The 22887-nt window shown below is 34.6% G+C and overlaps 1 protein-coding gene across 1 annotated transcript in view; it reads left to right on the forward strand.

The window, feature by feature from the left end:
- The window catches only part of BBS9 (Bardet-Biedl syndrome 9), a 176899-nt gene that overhangs the window by 128646 nt on the left and 25366 nt on the right, over window positions 1-22887 (forward strand). The window contains exons 19-22 of the mRNA XM_090371508.1: window positions 629-811; window positions 3280-3481; window positions 9097-9270; window positions 12586-12705. Coding sequence (XP_090227634.1) covers window positions 629-811; window positions 3280-3481; window positions 9097-9270; window positions 12586-12674 — 648 coding nt within the window. The 3' untranslated portion in view covers window positions 12675-12705. The remainder of the gene's footprint in view (window positions 1-628; window positions 812-3279; window positions 3482-9096; window positions 9271-12585; window positions 12706-22887) is intronic.

The following is a 22887-nucleotide window of genomic DNA, read 5'->3' on the forward strand; positions in this document are numbered from 1 at the left end:
CTTCACAAGTTGCCTGATGTTGCACTATTGTGAGTTATACTTCATAACTCATATTGTGAGTTATGAAGTATAACTCACAATATGAGAGACACCAGATAGTGTGCAACAGTATAGACTGAAAAGATTTTTAGGGCTAAAGCCTCAACTTATGGAAACTTCACTAAACGCAACAGGTTAGTTCATTAGCACCACATTTGTATGTAGTTAATTACCAAAAATGATAAAATGGCATAGTTTTTATTATATCTCATATTGTGAATGCCTTCACAACAAGTTGCCTAATATTGCACCACCTCAAATAAGTAACATTTCACCAGTGGAGAAGACTATGTATTGAAATTGGACATTACCAAAATAGACATTTCAATGTAATGTGTCCATGAAAATGGACATCATATCAAAAAATAAAAGTATATTTTTCATAAAGGCTGTGTTTAATTTTCATGTTGCAGAATCTATTGAAACTTTTCTGTAGTCTACATAGGGAGAGAGTCATTGATCTGTTGTGTGTTATTGTGTCCTTTTTTATTTTCTATTCATTGGGCTTAGCCATTACGTAAAAATTTAAATGACATTTGTATAATAGTTGTAGAATATTAGAGGCTCATTTCCCTCATGTTTTATACAGATCCTGTCTCTTGCTGAATCAGTAGAGGAAAACTTACAGTCGTTAGAGAATAGTGGCTGCTCCCTTAGTTGTGCTACTAGACTTATTAATTTGCTTTTGAAATTGTCAACCGGGATGAAAGAAGATGAATTTGCAGTTTTGAGAGCAACACTCTCACCTCATACAGAAGTGGAATTTGGACAGGTAGGACAATATTTGTCATCACCTTTTCCTTCTTAGTTCTTCTTAGAGGCTCTAATATAGGTAATAATATGATGATAATGGGCAAATGATTTTTTGGCTGTATATATTTAGATATTTGCCTTTTGTAGTTTGATTGTAATAGAGTTTAACTCTATTGGGTGGGTACATTATTTTTTTATAATATGAGGTAGAAACTATCCCTGGTCTTTTAAATACTTATAACAAGCATTTATGAATATATCTTGTTAATTTTTTGCTGGTCAGTTAAACAGTTATTACATAAAAGTTAAATATCATGATCATTATAGTAGTAGATAATACAAGGTTTGATCAAAAATTCTGGTGAATGTTGCAAAAAATTAATTTATTCAGTGATGAATGTTTGCATTTTTAATATTTTTCAAATATAATCTCTGATAACCACATATTTGTTCCATCATGTGCCTACCACTGATTAAAACATTTTTGGAAGTCTTTTTTGAATGCTTTTAGGTGGCCCATCGTGTTTGACTGGAGTTCTTGAATGGGCTCAGATCTGGATATTGGTAACTGCACATTTTGCATCTCTTTTGTATTGGATCTATTTCATATAGTCCAACATACGTTCATCATGTTTTCTATATACTTCCAAGCTTTTGTATATACTTTCTATATTTTCTATATACTTCCAAGATCAAAAATTCTGGTGAATGTTGCAAAAAATTAATTTATTCAGTGATGAATGTTTGCATTTTTAATATTTTTCAAATATAATCTCTGATAACCACATATTTGTTCCATCATGTGACTACCACTGATTAAAACATTTTTGGAAGTCTTTTTTGAATGCTTTTAGGTGGCCCATCGTGTTTGACTGGAGTTCTTGAATGGGCTCAGATCTGGATATTGGTAACTGCACATTTTGCATCTCTTTTGTATTGGATCTGTTTCATATAGTCCAACATACGTTCATCATGTTTTCTATGTACTTCCAAGCTTTTGTTATAGAGATATTAACAGTTTTGTTATTGTTATTTTCCTGGTAGTCCATCCTCTAAAAGCACTAAAAATAAAGTATCAAATTGTATTTCTTCATATATCGCCCTTTGCATATATAGTTAGTTAGTTAGTTGGTTGGTTTTTAGGAGCATTAGCAACTAAGGCCATATTGCTCCGGGAAATGCGGTGGTCATTCTCTGACCTTTCCTCATCCTCCGTATTTGGTGGTGACGGGCTCGAACCCCGGTCTAATCAAGAAGTGTGTGCTATGCACTGCTGCTCCTTCCCACCTGGCTACGGAGGCGGCGCATATATAGTGTTTTACAAAATATTATATTCCTAATAGCAGTAGTTCTTAAGGAGAAATTCCATAACCTAATTGGTCATCTAGGTTTATTTTACACCCACACTTTTAGAAGTTTAACACATCTATTGTAAATATTTTGTGTGTGTGTGTGTGTGTGTGTGTGTGTGTGTGTGTGTGTGTGTGTGTGTGTGTGTGTGTGTGTGTGTGTGTGTGTGTGTGTGTGTGTGTGTTTATTTCGTATGATGTGATCAATACATGAAGGAACCAGTTTTTTCTTGCTTCCTTCGTGTATCGTGGCTGGGATATCCAACCAACTGGTTGGTTCGGCACCATCGTGATATCCAGCCTGAGGCGGGAATCGAACCCGCGACCTTTGGGTTGCTAGGCAGGCACTTTACCTACCTGGCTAGCCCGATCGCTGTGTGTGTGTTAATCAAAACAGATGGAAAATGCTGTGTTCAAATGTAATGAAACTACGTTCCAAAACTTGTATTAAACATAATAAGCAACAATCTAAAAGTAAGCAGGGTTTTTTTGTCTCTTGCTTACAGTGAATTGGATACTAGTCATGTAAACCCACTTGAACGCTGGCCCATTATTACAGCTGCTCCAGGTTGCAAGAGCTGCTAATTTTACAAAGAAACAAAAGCAACTAGAATGTGGGACATAAGACAGTACTCTTACCATAAAATACTTCAGTCCTGCAAGTTGCAGCACTGGAAACTAGGTACATTCAAGGGGACCTAATTGATGTATTTAAAGCTTTAAATAGATTGAGTAAACTAAATGCTGATGGCATCCTTAATCTTTCTCAGGCAACATGCATAAGGAGACATAAATTTAAAATGAAAAAGGATGGTTGTAGGATAAATGTACGAAAATTTGCTTTCAGAAAGAGTAATTGATTGTTGGAATAAACTGCCATCTGGTGTTGTGGAAGTGAGTAGTTTGAATAAATTTAAGGAAAAATTGGACATATTATTAGAGGGAATGGACAGATGAGGTACCAAAACCACACTTGCACCCACTATGTAAGCTTAAGCACATCCTATTTACAGATATTATGATTACTCCTAGAAATCACTATACTAAATCTCTTTATGTTTATGAAGCTTTATATTTTCTTTCTATGTTAATGTACAATGTATTGTACATATATCTCTACTTGTATTTGATAATATAGGGTTGGGAAGAAAGAACTGATGCATCCTTAACATTTCTTTTGCGCACTTGTCTGGCCAAAGGAGAGAAAGAGCCAGTTATAACATCGGATGCACTTCAAATACCAAGAGACTTGTCAAGGTTAAAGAAACATATAAAAGTTGTCGTTGATAGACTTGCGAAAGGAAAGAATGTTTCACTAATAAATTCTATGTTACAAGGAGGTGAGTAGAAATATAAACAGAAGTTTTATTTTTAACTTTAAAGAAATAATAAATTTTTTAATGTGAAATAATGTTTTTTATTATGACCACTAAAATACTTTGATTCATTGATTGCCTTGCCACTACGTTTATTTAATTTACACTAACAGGAATTAAAATAAAAATGTTTTTTTATACTAGGAAATTCCTGAAATCATTTTATATTGGTGTTCCATAATATAGCTACAGATAAGAACTTGGCTATAGACATTATTCCTATCTGGTTAATGTTTTTAAAGACAAGATCATTTTGCCAAATATCCTGGCTCTTAATGCTAACTACAATGATTATTTCAGAACATGGATGCCTAAAGTACCACAATAACCACAACCAGTGCAGCTTGAAAAATTGCAGTACATTATAGGATTTAAACACCACTATACATTTTTATATTCATGTCTCCAAAGTTGACATTTCAATTAATCTACAGGCATGCACTTTTTTTTATTAAACAAATGAAACATGTCTGTTGTTTGGCTAGACATTTGCTATATTTCTGGTGACTGTTCATTGAACATTGATAGAAAATGAACAATCACCTAGGGGATTCAGGTTCTGCATGGCAGTATAGCAAGTTCACCACTTAACACTCATTTAGAGAGGTCTAGTTTGAATTCTGTCAGAAACTGGAGTTCTTAGGCCTCTTTGGTTAGAGCTATAATTAGTTGATCTCAGAAAGGAATATAATTTTTTCCCCATTGAGTTATTCCAGGTATTTTATCCCATACAGCATGCAAGTTAGTCCATGGACACACACATATACATAGAGAAATAAAAGATGATAAACTGTATGGATATACCATATGAACTCAAATTCAAATTATTTTAACAGCACTAGAGCTTGTCACTCATATCTGTGATTAGCTGTAAAGGAAGATGTTTAGTATTGAATGTTAGCAATTTTAATACAAGGAATATTGCACTAAGCATTCAAAACAGATAGTAATGACGAAGCTGTAAAATATTTACCATCAATACTGAAAAGAACTTGTGGCAAAGTTTAAAACTGTGGAATTTGTGGTCTGCATACCTCAGGGGCTCCTTAATGTTTTCAAAAATTATAATGTTACAAGTGACTTTGGCTGGCTTTAACTTCCTAGAATGCGGAGCACTGAATCCTAGTGTTGTTAATGTAAGGGCTGTTGCATATTGTACTGTATTTTCAAGAGAACAGGTTGAAAGAAAGTGGTTGTTGCATTTGGCCAAATCAGATTTTGTCAGCTGCCAATGCTTGTATGCATTGAAACTTTGCATTTAACTTCCTAGACAGAACTTGCTCTTATAGTGCAGAATTACAGGAAATTGAAATATATCATCCTAAATCTGAATCAAGTGAATATTCAAAAGGGGGCCTTGCATTATGAATTCTAACAATTTTTAAAATTCCTGTTATTATAATAAAATCATTAGAATTATGGATTTTCTTCATCAACTGATGAAGATAGTTCTGTCTTCTGAAAGCTACTTTATGTTAATTTCATTTAAGTTTTTAATTAGTCTATTTTTTCTTCAAATATGCCTCTGGGGTTGGGAAAGTTCCGACTCATAATAACCACAGTGGAATACCAGCCGTCTATAATAAATAAAATAAATAAATTTTCTGTTTATACCCTGGGTATAAACAGCACAAGAAACAGCACCGTATTTAGCAGTCACGGGCTTGAACCCCCCAGTCACTCAAGGCACGTGTACTTATGCATTCACGCACTGACCACTCGGCTACGGCGACCTGAAACTGAAACTTATTAAAATAATAATAAAATAAAATAAGATGGGATCATATTTTGGTTTGTAAAAATAATACATTGAAAACTGTAGAGTTAAAAGCGATAAAATTAAAATATAGAAAATTTTGCAAATTAAAAGTCATAAAAGCAATAAAACAACCATAGCTTTCAAAGGTGACCGCCTCCTTTATCAACAATAAAACTTGACTGTCACGGCACATCCTGAAATAATATCAGCAGGATCACAGCATGTATCAATAGACGTATTATTTAGAGGCCATAATTTCAAGTTATGTGGGGGAGATGCTTAGACTGGATTGCAGGAAGTTTTATTTTAGCCATTGAGTTATAAATGACTGAAATAAGTTATCTACATGGGTGGTAGAGGCTGACAGTTTGGGGAAATTCAAAGGTCAGCTGGATAATTATCTATGGGATGAGGGAAATGCATAAATTGTCTATTTCCTTTTCTCTTATTAATTATTTATTTTTTTAAAATTTTCTTCTTATTATTATTATTTTATTTTTATTTAATTTTCTTCTTATTATTATTATTTTATTTTTATTTAATTTTCTTCTTATTATTATTATTTTATTTAATTTAATTTAATTAATTAATTTATTTATTTATCTGTGATTCTGGTGGCACTAGCTGTATTCTGGCTATAAAGTTGATTAATAAAGAAGGCTTTAGGGAGTGTTGTTCAGAAAGAAGTTATGTTTTAGATAAAATAAGTGTTGGTGAGTGATAGGCTAAGATTTGGGACCTAAAGGTGGTTTCATTATCTGACTGTGAATGTCACAGGCAAGGCAGGGATAGCATGGACATACAGACTGTTCTGCAAGATCTAGGATGAGAGACAGGTGCCAAAGGACTGGAAAGAAGGTTTGATCATCCCATTGTTCAAGAAGGGGAGCAGGAAGAAGTATTCCAATTATAGAAGCATCACACTGGTATCACATGCGAGTAAGCTGTATGAGAGAGTATTAGAGTGGAAGATAAGAGGAACGATTGAAAATAGGATGAGTGAGGAACAGTATGGCTTTAGGCCTGCCTGGCAGATCAATGGTGGATCTAATTTTCTGCATCAGGCAACTGATGGTAAAATGTTATGAACACAATAAAGAACTATGGATGGTATTTTTGGACATAAAGAAAGCATTTGATGCTATCAAGAGAGAAAAAGTGTGGGAGGTTTTGAGAAACTTGGAGATGAGGAATATCTTGTGGAGAGAATTGAGAATATGTACACCAACACAGTGAGCAAAGTAAGAACAGTGACAGAGTTGACAGAGAGCTTCGAAATAACATCAGATTTGAGGCACGAAGGCATCTTATCACCACTACTGTTCATAGCTGTCATGAATGAAGTGCAATCCAGAGTGGCGGAACAACTTGGACAAGACCAGATGAAAGTCATGCTCTTCACAGATGACCTCTGTATATGGGGAGAGAGCAAGGAACAAGTGTAATGGCAAGTTGATATGTGGGCTAGTATGGCCAGTGAATTTGGATTGGTTTTCAATCAGGAGAAGAGTGAAATAATGGTTCTAAAGAGGAGTGGTGAGCCTGATGGATATATTATAATGGTAGGGAAGGAGCTAAAATGGTTAACAACTTCAAGTATCTAGGAAGCACCATCACAAAGACTGAAGTGACAGATGAAGAAATAAGTAGAAGGATACAAGTGGGTGGGAATTTCTGTAGGCAGATAAAAGATCTGGCGCCTCCATAGCCAGGTGGGTAGGAGCAGCAGTGCATAGCACGCACTTCTTGATTAGACCAGGGTTCGAGCCCGTGATCCACCAAATACGGAGGATGCAGAAAGGTCAGGGAATGACCACCACATATCCCTGGAGCAATATGGCCTTAGTTGCTAATGCTCTTAAAAAGGCGCCTCCGTAGCCAGGTGGGAAGGAGCAGCAGTGAGTACCACACGCTTCTTGATTAGAATGGGGTTCGAGCCCGTCACCACCAAATACGAGGATGCGGAAAGGTCAGGGAATGACCACCGCATATTCCGGAGCAATATGGCCTTAGTTGCTAATGCTCCTAAAAACTAAACAACAACAACAAGCTCCTAAAAACAAAAAAAAAAAGAGATCTGATCTGGAACAGGAACATACCACTGAAGTGTATGAAGGCTATATACCAGATCTATTACTTACCAGTTGTGATGTGTGCATCTGAAATTGGACTATGAGGAAAAAGGATGAAAGCAGGATGCAGGGGACAGAAATGAGATATGCGAGGAGCATAGCCGGAAAGACAAGACACAACAAAATCAGGAATGATGTGATGAGGGAGAGAATTCAGGTTGAAAAACTCCAGAATAGGATTGAAGGGTCCTGTTTGAAATGTCATGAGGATGAAAGAGAGTTGTTTGCCAAGAAGAATGTTTGATTTACAATTAAGGGACAAAAGAACAAGGTTTGTTTGTTTGTTTGTTATTTGGTTTTTAGGATCGTTAGCAACTAAGGCCATATTGCTCCGGGAATATGCAGTGGTCATTCCCTGACCTTTCCGCATCCTCCTTATTTAGTGGTGACCGTGACCTGCTCGAATCCCGGTCTAATCAAGAAGCTTGTGCTACGCACTGCTGCTCCTACCCACCTGGCTACGGAGGCGCCTACAAAAGACCAAGGGGGAGACCAAGAATGAGGTGGCAGGACATGATAAAGACAGATGTCATTAAGAGAGGAGGAAACTGGAGTGAAATCAACAACAGAGAGAAGTACATGGACAGAGCATGGTGGCAAGGCTTCATACATCAACCCGTAGAATAGCGGAACAATGACGGATGGTGATGATATTTATTTATTTATTTATTATTTTTTTTTTTTGGCTGGTGCAGCATAAGCCATAGGCTTCCTTGCACCATGTGCCCATTGCTAATACTATTGCTGTAGGAGCATGGGCATTATCCTCTACACATGCATGGAGACTGGAAATGGTTCGAGAGTGTGTTAGGCAGAACCGTTGATCTCATCCAAGAATTACAGTTTCAAAGAGGGAATGAATATGGATTCTCCTATCTCTGTTGATGGTATTATGTTCCAAAGAACAAATCCACAAGCTCTCGAGCCATTTGCAGTTCCAATACTTATGTGAATGATCAACAATGAAGACATCACATGGAGAAATTTTGTGGTTCTCCTCCCAGAAGTGTTCAGCCACAGATTTCCCATGTCTGTAGTCTTTATTGCGCTAATATGTATAGACATATATTCAAACATATTTAGTTGTATATTTAGACATACATAGGTATGTTTAAATACTTCAGATAATGTCATATTAATGCTTGCCATCACTACTCATATTTATGGAACTATTGAAATGCCAGCAGAACTTTTCTTATGGATGGCTTGATTAAGCTAGGGGAGGGAACTCTTTACAATTGCCATGTTTCTGCTGCTTCTTGATTTGGACTGTAATATATGAGATTTAAATTATTCCACAGTACTTTCTGTCTGAGTTGGGATCACTAATTCTTCAATAGAAGCTGTCATTATTCAGTGTGGTATGTACATTAAGAAATGCCTGTGGTTATCTGTGCCATGTCTGCTTTTATTTTGTTTCCTTTAGTGACATTTTTGCCTATTCAAATTATTCTCTTCCTGCCTTTAACATGCCTACTATTTACTCAGAATTACTGCTAGTGGTAATAGAATCCCAAGGTTCCAATTTCCTCATCATCTATTGTAGTCTACACAGCCTGTTTCATTCATTTGTACTATTAGTGCCACTCATCAGTAAGCATTTTAAATTGATAATCCTTTATAAATAATCTCATACCCTTACTACATTCATATTTATTCATTATTACTGTGAATTATGTTAAAAACAGATGCCACGAAAGGTGAGGGAAATGTCAATGCTTCCACTCAGCTAGAAGAAGAAGATACTACTGCAGTGCCAGTGGGCAGTAAATTTGGAGAAAGGAAAAGTGCAAGTAAAGATGGGAGAAGAATAGGCTCTGCTACAAGTATAAATAAACATTCTACCTTACCACCATTGACAGGTAACAGTTTTAGATAGCTTTACATTTTTTTTCTTTTATATTTTACATTAATGATTGAACAAATACAAAATCTTATGTATTGTGCATAACATGATATTGTTACTTTAGAATGGTAATGCTAGATTCTGTTCCAATAGAACCTGTATAAAAATCATTAATTGCATTTGATATTTTTATGAAATGGTAACAAAATTCAGGTAAAAAATTAATGTGATTTATTATTAAGTGAAGATACTGTGTTGCATTAAAGGATAAAAATTTGGCAATTCACACTCAGTACAGTGGACCTTCGCTTTACGATTGGTTCACTTTACAATGGACTCTCCTTTCGCTGTATGATATATAATAAGCTCCAGTTATTGTAATCCTGTTTGCAAATTGAATTTTAATTCTATTAAAAGCCAATTCTGATAAGTGAAAATAGGAGGAATATTATCCACAGGCTATAAAAGTAAAAATATAAAGCACAAATTTACACTTTATTACCTTGCCAATTAACAAAATTAAATATGTGAAAATCGGAAGAATATTTTCTGCAGGTTAGCAAAATAAAAATAAATTTATGCTTACGTACATAGTTTAATTACTATTAGTTAGCACATGGCACGCATAAAATTGCACCTAACACGATACACGCAAGTGAGATATGGAGTGACAAGTTTACAGAGCGTAAAAAGTAGGAATGAAGAGAAGATTCTGAAAATTTATTTATGTTTTTTATATGATTGAAGATTCCATGGAAGGTTCCATAATAATAGCAGTGTCAACATGTCTGTTACTTGTTTCAGGTTTCATAATTTTTCCCAAAATTCGCCTTCTAAAAATACTCCACATTTTATGGTCTAGAAAATATGGTATTTCTTTTACATCCAGTTCCTTTGTGACTATCTCATAGAAACTAACCATATTGGCCAGAGAAAATTCTCCTTTAACAAATCCACACTGTGATTGCTGTATAACTGCATTCTTATCAAGATGATCTTGCTTCTTGATTACTTCTTTAACCACTAACTCCATTATTTTCCCTAGCACAGAATTCAAACTCATACATCTGTAATTACTCACTTTGCCCTTTTATATGCCTTTGTGAATAGGAGAGACATTTGTGCTTCTACAGGCTGTAGGGACCTCATCTAAATCCAAGGTGTTCTCATAATTATGACTAAAGGTTTACTTACCTCTTTCACTGCTTCTTTTAATATAATTGGATGTATTCCATCTGCACAATGCCTTATTTACTTTTAGCTTCAATAATTTCTCTTCCACTCTCCTCTTAGTTATCATAAAATCATTTATCTTCCAGTTAGAATTAGGTATACTTCTTGTATACCTAATTCTAACTGGAATTAGGATGAACCATGTAGATCCACTGGATCTACATGGTTCATCCATTTTGTTTTAGTGTTAACAAAGAATTCTTTGCTGCTTGTCTTATTAACTGTCTGCCAGACATGTTGGTGGTAAAAATCCACTAAAATTACTTAAATTTAAAAATTAGAATATGTATTAAAATAATGTCATTGTTTAAAATAATAAACTAAACTAAATAATAAACTAAAATAACTAACACTAAATAAACTAAACTAAAATAACTAACACTAAATAAACTAAAATAACTAAAACTATAATAAAAATAATTAAAATAATGTAAAAAAATGATCTACATCATTTTTTTCCATCAGTTTTGTTATTGAAATTTTTGTTTAGTTATTTCATCACTTTTGCTATTGAAATTTTTGTTTTGTTATTTCATCAATTTTGTTATTGGACCATAAATAATTAAAATCTAATCCACTAATCTAATTAGAAGATTAGTGGATTAGAAGCTGCATTGGCAAAGATAGTTATCTTAACCTTTGGCATTTCTTTAATCGTTTTTTTTTGCATTATGTAGTTTTTCAGGTTCATGAAGTTCTTTGGCAGTCAAATCTTCACTATGTGATTCATGTAAGTCACCCACACCAGCCTCATGAACATTAATCTAATGCTGGCTCCCACAATTTGAAGTAATTTCAGTTTGGTCTTTCATGAGCATTTTGTACCCATTTTAAAAAAGACTACTGGGGAGAAACCAAATTAAATGAATAAAGTAAGTGCAGAAAAGCAAATATAGTATAGCGTATCCTGTACTTACTAAATGATGCTTTGGTTTCTTGGGAAATAGTCGAAACAATGATGTATTTTGAATCAGCTTGGAGGGCTACTATTTGGTGATATGCTTCTTAATATTTTTAGAAATTATTTTTTAAGGTGTGACTATAATGAGGTGAAGAATGTTCCAAACTGAATTGTGGTGATTTTCCAAGTGTAATTAAGCAAATCATATTTTTACTATAAATTTTGAAAAATTAAGTGTTCCTGAAATCATGCCTTTTTTCCTTCATATTATGTTACTATTACAGCAGACTCTTGATTAACCGGAAAAATCAACCAGAAATCAAAAAAATTTAAGTAATAACTAGAATAGGGATAAACAGATATTTTTCAAGTCGTAAATAAGCAACAAGCGGCATTATAAGTCATCATTTGGAGATTAGTGTACCTATTATCTTGCAACCCTCGCTGTCTTCACATCCGCCGCTCAAAAAAAAAAAAAAAGAGAGATAAGACCAAGCGTTTGGTTTGTTTTAGTGTGTTGCGTAGATTGTTGTGTTCCGTTGCAGCGCAAAAGGACAAATTTTGTTTCGTTATTTATGTCAGGGATGTCGGAATTTTTTTTTATAGCAAATTTTTTTTTGTTTGTTTAGAAATCATGAAAATGATGGTTAAATACAAAAGAATTGCGTTTTCAGTTAAACAAAAACTTTAAATTATTCAAACATTTCAAAACGATGCATCTGTTAGATCTCTAAGGAATCATTATAATAAGGATGTATGAAAATGGCCAAACATTAACAAGTATCGCGCGGAATTCAGATTTGTCAATAATTATATAGTAGCAATATGTTATTAGTCACTCCCAAGTTACGTAAAACTCAACAAAGTAAGAAGTCCTGGAACATATATCTTACATATGTCGGGGACTTCTGTATTTTTGGTTTAACCAGGAAATCGATTATCCGGGATTTGTTTTTTTACCATCTATCCCAGAAAATCGAGAGTCTACTGTATATATCTAAATTGTTTAATTTGTATTCCAGGAGTACTTTGCTTTGCTTTAAAATTTTGAATAATCACTATAAGAAATTTAACAATAATTGGAATAAAAATTGAAATTCATCTTATTATGATTTTTTTTACTAAATGAAACCATGTTACATGCTTTAAAAAATGTAAAATGCCCACTTTTAATATCTGTTTCTTACTTTATTTTAGAAGAATCCACCAAAACCTACACTATTAATGAAGCAGAAGAATTGGATGTTGATCTGGAAGGAAATACAAATTCTGGAGATTTTTTTTAACTTTGAAGGAAAGATATATATATATAATCAGGTAATTTTCTTGAATTTTTTTTGTCAACAAATTTTATCATAAGTAACAGACATTCAGCAACAATGGTAGATACTATTATAGTATCTACCATTGTAAGTAATATATTAATATTACTTATTGTAGATCTATTATTATTGGAAGTTCCTAACTGTCTTTTATCTCTTAATTGCTGTGTTGTTCAATAACGTATAACCTTTAGTTGTAGAATAAAGATCCAGATTATACAACAAACATTATTATATTAAATGCAAAAGAGAAAAAAAAGTAAATTATTCTATTCTGTAACTGTATAAAATTCATCATTTACCACTTACACTTTGTTATGTGGATGAGGAATAATCCAGCAGCACCCATATACAGGAAAGGGGAGGCCAGACTCATACTCGTGTTAGACACAACACTGTTATATTCAGATTTATCCTTGCTAACATCTTTTAAACAGGTGGCATCGCCAAAAGACAAATCCACCATTTGTTCAAAAACCTGAGATGTCACAGCAATGTGTCAGTTCTTTTTTTTGAAACTAACAGCTCTTTCAACATCTCTGGGTGAAGATTTCTGATAGCTATTTCAAGATCTATGGTCTCTCATCAGATGATAGTGATTAGTCAATGTATGCTAAACTGCAAATAATGTATTGAATCTAAGTGAGCAGCCAAGTGAAATATGAGGAAAAAACCTCCACTTAAACATAACAGTTTATCATACTTTTAACCCTTAATATTGAGCTGCATTTTCCCCACACAGCCCAGTAGTACTAACAAGATCAGATCAAGGTCTAATGACAGCCAAGAGTCAGCTCTTATAGCAAACAAATAGCAGATTTTCCTTTTGGGATTTAGGTTTTTTTTTTTAAAAATAGCAGATTTGCCTTTTGGAGATGCCATTTGTTTAAAAAACATTCACAACATAGGTGAACCTGCAAATAATGTAGGCTTTAATGTGAGCATAAGCCCAAATCTTGGTGATGACCTTCCTGCTGCCACTGGTGAGAAGTTAGTGCCTCAAAGATGGAAAGTGAATACAGAGATGTATACAATTTTCAAATTATGTAAATTATATTGCTGTAGAAAAGAATAAGAGTTGGGGGTGGGAAGAGAGAGAGAGATGAAAGAAGCATTAATTTGTGTGAGATTGAAAAATATGGTGATGTAAGTTAAAAGAGCAAATGAATATCATTAGATATTCATTAAATATTAAATTTTTATATTAAACATTAAAGAATAAATTATAAAATAAAAGATATTGAACAGATGCAGAGTGAGAATGTTTAGTACTGAAATATTAGTGAATTGCAACAGATCATGAAAAAAATGCCACATAGGACCATAAATGCCCTTCCATTTTCAGATAAGTTGGCTAGCATATCTCATGTAGAAAGGATGAGAGAAGGGCAGTTAGCTAAACAAATATTCATAGCAAAAATTAATGGTATTAGGGCCAGAGGCAGACCAAGTTGAATGTAGATCGATAGTGTCCAGCAAGCATTAGAAGAATTTACTCTGAAAGTTTACTCTAATTAGGGCTGAGCTCTTACAGGAAGCAAGATAGTATGGAGTATCAAATAGTGAGTGGAAGGCTGATAGCTGAGGACACTGTTATAGTGACCTGCACATCCACCTGGTATAATAGATTTGGGTGATGGTGATGATGAAAATATGTCACATTCAAAAGCAGTAACAACAAATGCTATTAAATTTAATATTGGGTTAGATTAACTATTTGTTGGCCTAGTTTATAAAAGAAATGTTTTTAAATCCTAACGAACAGTAATTGATTATATCTTTCTGACTTCTGTAGATATTTTTAGGATATTATCTTCTAAATCACATTATGTCATTTACAAATTAGATACTTTGAGATAACAGATAAAAATTATTAACATTATTATTAAATAGAACAAAGCACTTAGCTAATGGGGGTTGTGTTATCTCAAACGTAAGATTAACATAAGATTTCAAGAAAGTGAATGAATAACTGGTTATTCAGTTGTTAATTTTTGTTAATGGTGATCCCAAATACAGAATCGTCCATTTTGGTATGCAGTACTGTTGATGGTTGAGAAAAAATAAATAATTTGTTAATCTCTAAATTGTAATTTTCAGGAAATAAGTAAGGCAGAAGCTTATATCAAGGAATAATCTTGTTGACATAATAGTATTAGTATCAGCCAAATAGAATTGGAAGCAAAATAAGAAACAGCAAATTATGCACTTCCCTCCTCGTGAAGATAATTATCCAGTTTGATAATAGTTGAGAAATTCACAAACACTATTAAAAATCCAAAACATAAGAAGGTAAAGGAAGAAAGCTAGACAGAAATATTTAATGGACTAGTTACAAGAAATAAAAAAGTGCATCTTTTTAAAAAAAAAAAATAGCAGAAGAAAAGCTTACAGTTTAATAAAGGCTAATGAGATCATACTGATAGAAAATACTATATAAATGGTGTTAAATGTGTAATGCAAAAATTGTGTAGAAAAAAATAGCACCATTAAAAAAAGTTCATGGGATAAGAAGTGTTAGTATTAAGATTATAAGATCATTTAAAGGGTATAAAGTATATACAGTAGGGCCCCACTTTTTGGCGTTCCACTAATACAGCGGCTTTCAATTATATCCATGTTCATTATGTTCGGCACTTGTTCTGCTTTTTCGGCATGGCACGCTGAGCAGCCGAGTCTGAGAAGAGCTTCAGACACAGTTTTATTGTCAGTGATTCAGTCTGTTTACAGCATATGATAGTGTAAACATGTTATTAGGCTTTTATATACATTTGCAAGTGAAAAAAAGGCTGTTCCACATTTCGGTGGTTTTTGTTTTTCGCTTGAGGTCTGGAACCTACCTCGCCATATGAGTGGAGCCATACTGTATGTTTGTTGTTGAAGTTGAGCAAAATGTGGGATCGCATGTTCTCCTAATTTAAATGTAGTTCATCAAATCTTTGTTGTTGGGGAAAACAGAACTGCCGACAGTGAAATGATTCCAAGGAAAATTTTTCTCTTGAATAGAGTCCATATAAACATGTTTACATTATGTCAGCTTTGCATTCTATAGAGAACATTTCAATTAGAAGAAGGAGTATAAGTCAATAAATAAAGTGAGGTACTTATACTCACTCTTCCTATTAGAAGAGTGAGTATAACTTATTACATTACTTCAAAACAGTTTATTCCAGATTCATGGTATTACATTACTTTGGCAAAGGATGCTAAGAAAAACAGCAAGGATTTCTTTACTTATATAAACTATAAAAGGAAGGGGATGAATCTGATTGGTCCACGTGATAACGATGGTTTGACTGTTGATGATACTGCTCAGATAGCAAACAAGCTGAATGAATATTTTGCATCTACATTCACACATGAGGAATTATTAAGGATTGAAAATGTCAGAAGGTTATCAAATTGTAGCAGGGTGCTTAACGATTTTGTAATAACTGAGAGCAAAGTGGAGGAGAAATTGTTGAAGTTAAACATAAGAAAGGCACATGGGGTGGATGGGATCTATCCAGCAAAGGAAGTAAGCAAATCCTTAGCCATAATTATGAGAGCATCCTTGGACTCAGGGGAGGTCCCCACAGACTGGAGATGTGCAAATGTATCCCCAATTCACAAAGGGGGATTGAAGGATGACACGAGTAATTAGAGACCAGTTAGTTTAACTTCTGTTCCGGGTAAAATAATGGAGGCACTGGTTAAAGATGCATTGCAGGATCATCTAGACAAGACGGCAGCAATAATTCAGACACAGCATGGGTTTGTTAAGGGAAAGTCTTGTCTGACAAATTTGATTGGATATTATGATGTGGTTACAAAGGAACTGGATGCAAAAAATAATTTTGATATCATATACTTGGATTTCAGGAAAGCTTTTGACACTGTTGTGCATGGAAGACTATTGTACAAATTGGAGCAGAATGGCATTAAGGGTAAGTTGCTACAATGGATAAAAGGATGGTTGAGTGGAAGGAGACAGAGGGTGGTAATCAATGGGTGCTGCTCTTCATGGACTAATGTTATTAGTGGAGTCCCACAGGGTTCGGTGTTGGGTCCACTTTTGTTTTGTATATTTATCAGTGATATTGATGAAGGTATATCAGGCTTAGTGTCAAAGTTTGCAGATGATACGAACGTTGGCAGTGTTGTTAATGACAGTTTGCTACTGCAACAGGATATGGAAAATTTGGGAAGATGGGCTAAGTGGCAACTGAAGTTTAATCCTGACAAATGCAAAGTACTGCATATGGGTAGAAGTAACCCCAGAGGAACGTACCAACTGTGTGGTACTACACTTAAGGTGGTAGAAAATGCAAAAGACCTGGGAGTAATTGTGCAGTCAGATATGAAGTTTTCTGAGCAATGCAGACAGGCTGCCAGGGCAGGTCATGGGGTTTTGTCAATGATATACAGGAATTTTGCTAGCAGGGAAAAGGAGGGGATTGTCCCTCTGTGTAAGGCAATGGTCAGGCCACGCCTTGAGTACTGCATACAGGTCTGAAAGACTCATTTTAGGAAGGATGTAGCAGATGAAGATTTGCTTGAGCATGTACAGAGAAGGGCAACAAGATTGGTGAGGGGAATGAAGGGATCCTCTTACAAAGAGAGGCATAAATTCTGAAAATTGCAGCTGCTGGAGACTAGGCACCTGCGTGGTGATCTGATTGAGGTGTATAAGGCCTTGAATGGATTGGGCACACTAAATTCTGATTTGATTTAGCATTAGCATTAGTAGAGGCATATGATGCAAGAAAGCAAGCTTATTCAGCATCAGCCAAAAAAAAAAAAAAAAAAAACACACCACTCCCATTTCACCCCTCCATTCGTTCGAAATACCTGTCCAGTTGAGCCTTAAATTTGTTTAGGCTATCAACTTCAACAACAAATGATGGAAGTCGGTTCCACCAACCAACCACCCGCTGGCCAAAGGCAAATTTCCGCACATCTATCCAACATCCGTCCTTCCTCAATTTGAATTTATGCCCTCTGAGGTGATTATTCTGAGCAAGAGGAAGAATCCCATTGGCATTGAGCATGCTCAAACCATTCAAAGCCTTATACACCTCTATCAGATCACCTCGCCGGTGCCTAGTCTCCAGACTCTGTAATTTGCAAAACTTAAGCCTTTCTTCGTAAGAGCAACCCTTCGTTCCATTCACTAATCTTGTTGCCCTTCTCTGTACCCGTTCCAGCAGCTCTACATCCTTCTTGAAATGAGGCTTCCAGACCTGTATACAGTACTCAAGATGTGGCCTAACCATTGCCTTATACAAAAGAATAATCACCTCCTTATCCCTGCTAGAAAAATTCCTGTATATCATTGACAAGACACCATGAGCTACTCTTGCAGCTCGTCTGCACTGCTCAGAGAACTTCATATCTGCCTGCACAATTACCCCCAGGTCCTTTTCATTCTCCACCACTGTCAGTGTAGTAACGCAGAGTTGATACGTTGCTCTGGGGTTACTGTTTCCCATATGTAGTACTTTACATTTGTCAATGTTAAACTTCATTTGCCACCTCTCAGCCCATTTGTTCAACCTTTCCAGATCCTGTTGCAGCAGCATAGCGTCAGTAGTGTCCTTAACAACCCTGCCAACCTTTGTATCATCTGCAAACTTGGACATTAAACTTGATATACCATCATCAATATCATTCATAAACACCGAAAACAACAACGGACCCAACACTGAACCCTGAGGAACTCCACTAATAACATTAGTCCACATTGAGCAGTGTCCATTGATTACCACTCTCTGTCTTCTGCCACTCAACCATCCCCTTATCCATAGCTTCCACTTGTTCTTCCGCTTGTTCAGATTACGAACCTAAGGGGGCATAAATTCAAATTAAGGAAAGACAAATGTAGAATAGATGTGCGGAAATTTTCCTTTAGCCAGCGGGTGGTTAATTGCTGGAACAAACTTCCATCTGTTGTTGTGGAAGTTGATAGGTTAAATAAAATTAAGGAGGAACTGAACAAACATTTAGAGGGAATTGTTGTGTAAATTTTTTTTTTTTTTTTTTTTTTTTGCTGATCCTGCATAAGCTCATAGTCTTGCTTTCTTGCACCACATGCCACTATTACTACTACTACTTTTATTGTAATCACCTTCTAATAAAATATCTCTTAACTTTGTTAAATAAAATGGTTTTAATTAAAATTTATATACTTTACCTGCATCTGATTTTGATCATAGAGAGAGACTTTCTGCTCTCACTGAAGACTGAAATCTGAGTATTAAGGCTTGGGCTTATGTTCATCTTAGACTAGTACTAGTACTCATGGCTATGTCTAAGTTGCTAATATCTTTAAATTGTGTAGCATCACCAGAATAGGTGAATCCTCCATACATTTAAAAATCTGAGACACCACCAGGATAGCTATTTCAAAGCTTACTGACATCTCATCAACATCAGCTGGTGGGCAGTCTGTATTAGTAAATGTATGCCAGACTGTGGATAATGTATTTTGACTAAGCGAACAGTCAAGCGACATTTTTTTTTTTTTTTTACTTGGTAGTTATTGGCGCATCGGCTTCTGTGGCCATAATTCACCTCCCAAGGTTTTTGCAGTACTTTGATCCAAGCCCGAGGCGGGATTCGAACCCGCGACCTTTGGGTTGCTAGGTAGGTGCTTTACCCACCCGGCTAGCCCGGTCAGCCAAGTGACATATGAAAGCAAAGCTTCCATTTGATGCTCCATCTTCAGTGACAGCAGAAAATTTCTCCATGATCAAATGTGAATGCAGGTAAAGCATAAAAATTTTTTTATTAGATTTCAACTGCTGCATTGAAGTACCTCTCTAATCCTATAGTACTGCGCTGCATGGGACAAACACAGTAGATTTGTAAGGATTAAAAGTATAAATAACAGTTGTTATGTTTTTAAACGTAACTTTTACTTCCATGTCCTGCCTGCCTGCCAACAGTTCTGCTAGCATCACCATCTTGGTCTGTTGTCATGTGTTGTTATCGAAGAAAAACTTTCAACAGCAGATAAAAAAATGCCACTTGGTTTCCATTTTTTTTTAACCTTTTTAAACTTCACCACAGCTTCTAATTGTTTTATTTATGAGTCTCTCAATCTCAATCCATGCTTTTAAAACATGCAGTAGTTATTATTTTATAACTATTGCAATAAGATAGAAAATACATCTAAAACTTAATACAGTTGAAACAAAGCATGAAATAATTAGGTCTGCTGAAAGCAGCAAATCTTTATCATCAATTGGATGCTCAGTAAATTTGGGCCAGTTTACTGTTTGTTCAGTGTGAAGGAAAGAATAAAATCTGTTGCAATATCACCATCAGCAAGACCTTCATCCAACCATTAAAATCAACTTCTGAGGTGAATTGATTTTAAATTAAGAAAGTAGTGTTTAAGATTAGTTTTACAGATTATATTTGATGTTAAGTGCAGCTTTTAAATAATTAAAAATACTCTGTATTTTATTATTAAACTCATTAAATAATACTCAGAGGATAAAAAAAATTATCATAGGTAGGGATTTTATACTATTTTTTGGCTCTTAGGGAACAGATCTCCATTATAACATGCAGATCTATTGCTCAACTTTTGGACATTTTTCAGACACATTTTCAGGGATCCATTATGTCCAAAAGATGAGAATTGCCTGTGTTAATATAGTATTAACATTTAGCTGCTAAAATTCAGAATTTTTATGTTATGTATGATATTAAATAATTTTTAATCAACTGATTATCTATTTTATTACAAACAGTTTGACAAAACCAATATGAACTGGTTGCATGACACCAGTGCCTATATCCACTGTGCAGAAATCTCTTTGGATAATATTAAAGATGTTTTTGAGTCCCACCTTAAAGGGTAGGCCCTTTAAGGTGGTGATCCAAACCAGCATTTTAAGTGTTTAATTTGTGTATTGTTGGAAGTGATGAGCAGAGATTGATGAATATAGATATGAATGATGGATAATAAAGGGTTTTGCATTGATAGATGTGAAGTGCTGCGTTTTAGTGGCAGTCATCCTGGAGTGACATACCACCTGGGTGGTATCAGACTTAAGGTTGTGGAGTATGAAAAAGATTTAGAAGTGATTGTATAGTCTGACATGTTCTCTGAGCAGTGCAAAAGCAAGTTGCTGTTACAGCCTGTGGAGTTCTGTCAGCGATAATACAGGAACTTTGCCAGCAAAAATAAAGAGGGTAAGTAACCTATTGGTAATTATCCTAAAATGAAAAGGACCTGGGGGTGATTGTGCATTTGGATGTGAGGTTCTCTGAGCATTGTGTGCATGTTGTCAGGATGGCTCATGGGGTTTTGTCGTTGATGTGCAGGAGTTTTGCTATCTGGGGTGGGGAGGTGATTGTCTTATTACATGGGGTAGTGGTTGGGCCACGTCTTGAGTGCTGTGTGCAGGTCTGAGTGCCTCATTTTTGGGGGAGGGTGGAGCTGCTGGAATTGATGATGTTACCAACAGCAAATTCTAAATGGGAAGCATTCAAGGAAATAACTAGGAAGCTACTAGGCTTTTTGTTTCAACTAAGAAAGCACACTTTTACCAAACTTGCAACAACAAGAACAGTTCTTCTGAATAAGGTTATTCCATGTTCCTTTTTCTGTGAGCGGCCACTAAATCTATTAGACCTCATGCATATTGACTTCTGATATGGGGCATCTAAGTTAGTGACGTATTTTATGTGCTGAGTTATATTAACAGAGTGGAATTAGGCCATTCAGGCAGCTGTCCTTGTGTCTGTAATCAGCCATGTGTAATGTATTGTGTCATGGCCATGTGTTCATTGAATCTATGCTGTGCTAGATTCTAATTATTTCATTATTAGCATGAATTCTTGATGTGAGTTTCTACTATGAACACCTGGTAGTAGAGAATATAACTATACATTAATTGAAATTTTGACCTTTGATAACTCAAGCAAATAAAGTCCATTCACTAAAGTCATTTTATAATCAAACTTGTTTGCTATTTGATGTTTATATGAAGTAGGTTACTTGAGTTGTTATTATTATACAGCCAAACAGAGTGTATAAGCTTTGATATAAGAGCTCATCATAGCACCGCCTGTTGAGAAGAAAGTGAAACAAATTTCAGTTTTTAGTTCTGAAATTACTGAGGACACTAAAATGTTTCCAATTTTGATTTGAATAAAGGAATGAATCTGGTCTTTATGTGTTTATTTATTATTATTATTTATTTATTTCTTTTTTTTTCAAATCCCAAAGAACTAATAAAGAGGAGCATATTAGTGAATTGTTTAATTTTTATTCTTATTAACTTTGCTTAAAACAGACATAGCATTCACTATAATCATTTCTGCTTTTTGAAGAAAAATCTTATTTTATATTTTTGTGTGGGATTTTTTTTTTTTCTGTTGTAATATATGTATCAAGCATTGCCATAAATATGTCAAGCCAAAGAGCATTACTTTGTTTGTTTGTCTTTGCTCCTTATTTGGCAATTGATTGAAGTAACATATCAGAAAAATACTCTTGACCTTGAATTTAAATGTTAAAAATTTATTGCTTCCTGAATTGATTAGGTGATGAAAGGAAGCTATTTGGCCATGTTTATGTTGAACAGCTTATCACTAAATTGACTTTCTACACTTGCTGCTTTCTATGCTATACTGTAAGCTTGTAGAAATTTTTTGCTCCCTTGTTTCAGATAGATGGTCTTTTTTTGTACTTTTTTCCACTTTTATTAAAAGTTCTGGTTTGTTTTGGCAATAAATTGAGATACATAAATGTAAATATAATCACATTTAGTATTTAGAACTGTAAGTTGTGTATATGTGAAAATGTACAGACATCTTATATGATGCAGTGGAAGCTCATAATGAGTTTTTTGCTGTTTTACTATATGAACTTTTATATAAGCTAATCCAAGTACAATTCATATATGCATGGAAATCATATTATCTTATGTGCCAAATATAATTTCGTATGCTACAGAGCAGAATAACTAATAACAGTTTCCATTCTAACAGAATTCCATTGTAGATGACATGACAAATTTATTTTTAAATGTTGAAGATATTTGTGGTGTAGGTACTGTATTTGCTATTTTGTAATTTAAAAGGAAATTGAAATCTGATTATTAAATCAAGTTGGTTTTATTCTGGTGCATGTCATAACTTCATTAAAAAGACCCATGGTAATCAGAAACATCCATTATAA

This window comes from Mastigoproctus giganteus, chromosome 4 (assembly GCF_048544385.1).
Source record: "Mastigoproctus giganteus isolate SK-2022 chromosome 4, ASM4854438v1, whole genome shotgun sequence".
In the NCBI taxonomy this organism is placed as follows: Eukaryota; Metazoa; Arthropoda; class Arachnida; order Uropygi; family Thelyphonidae; genus Mastigoproctus; species Mastigoproctus giganteus.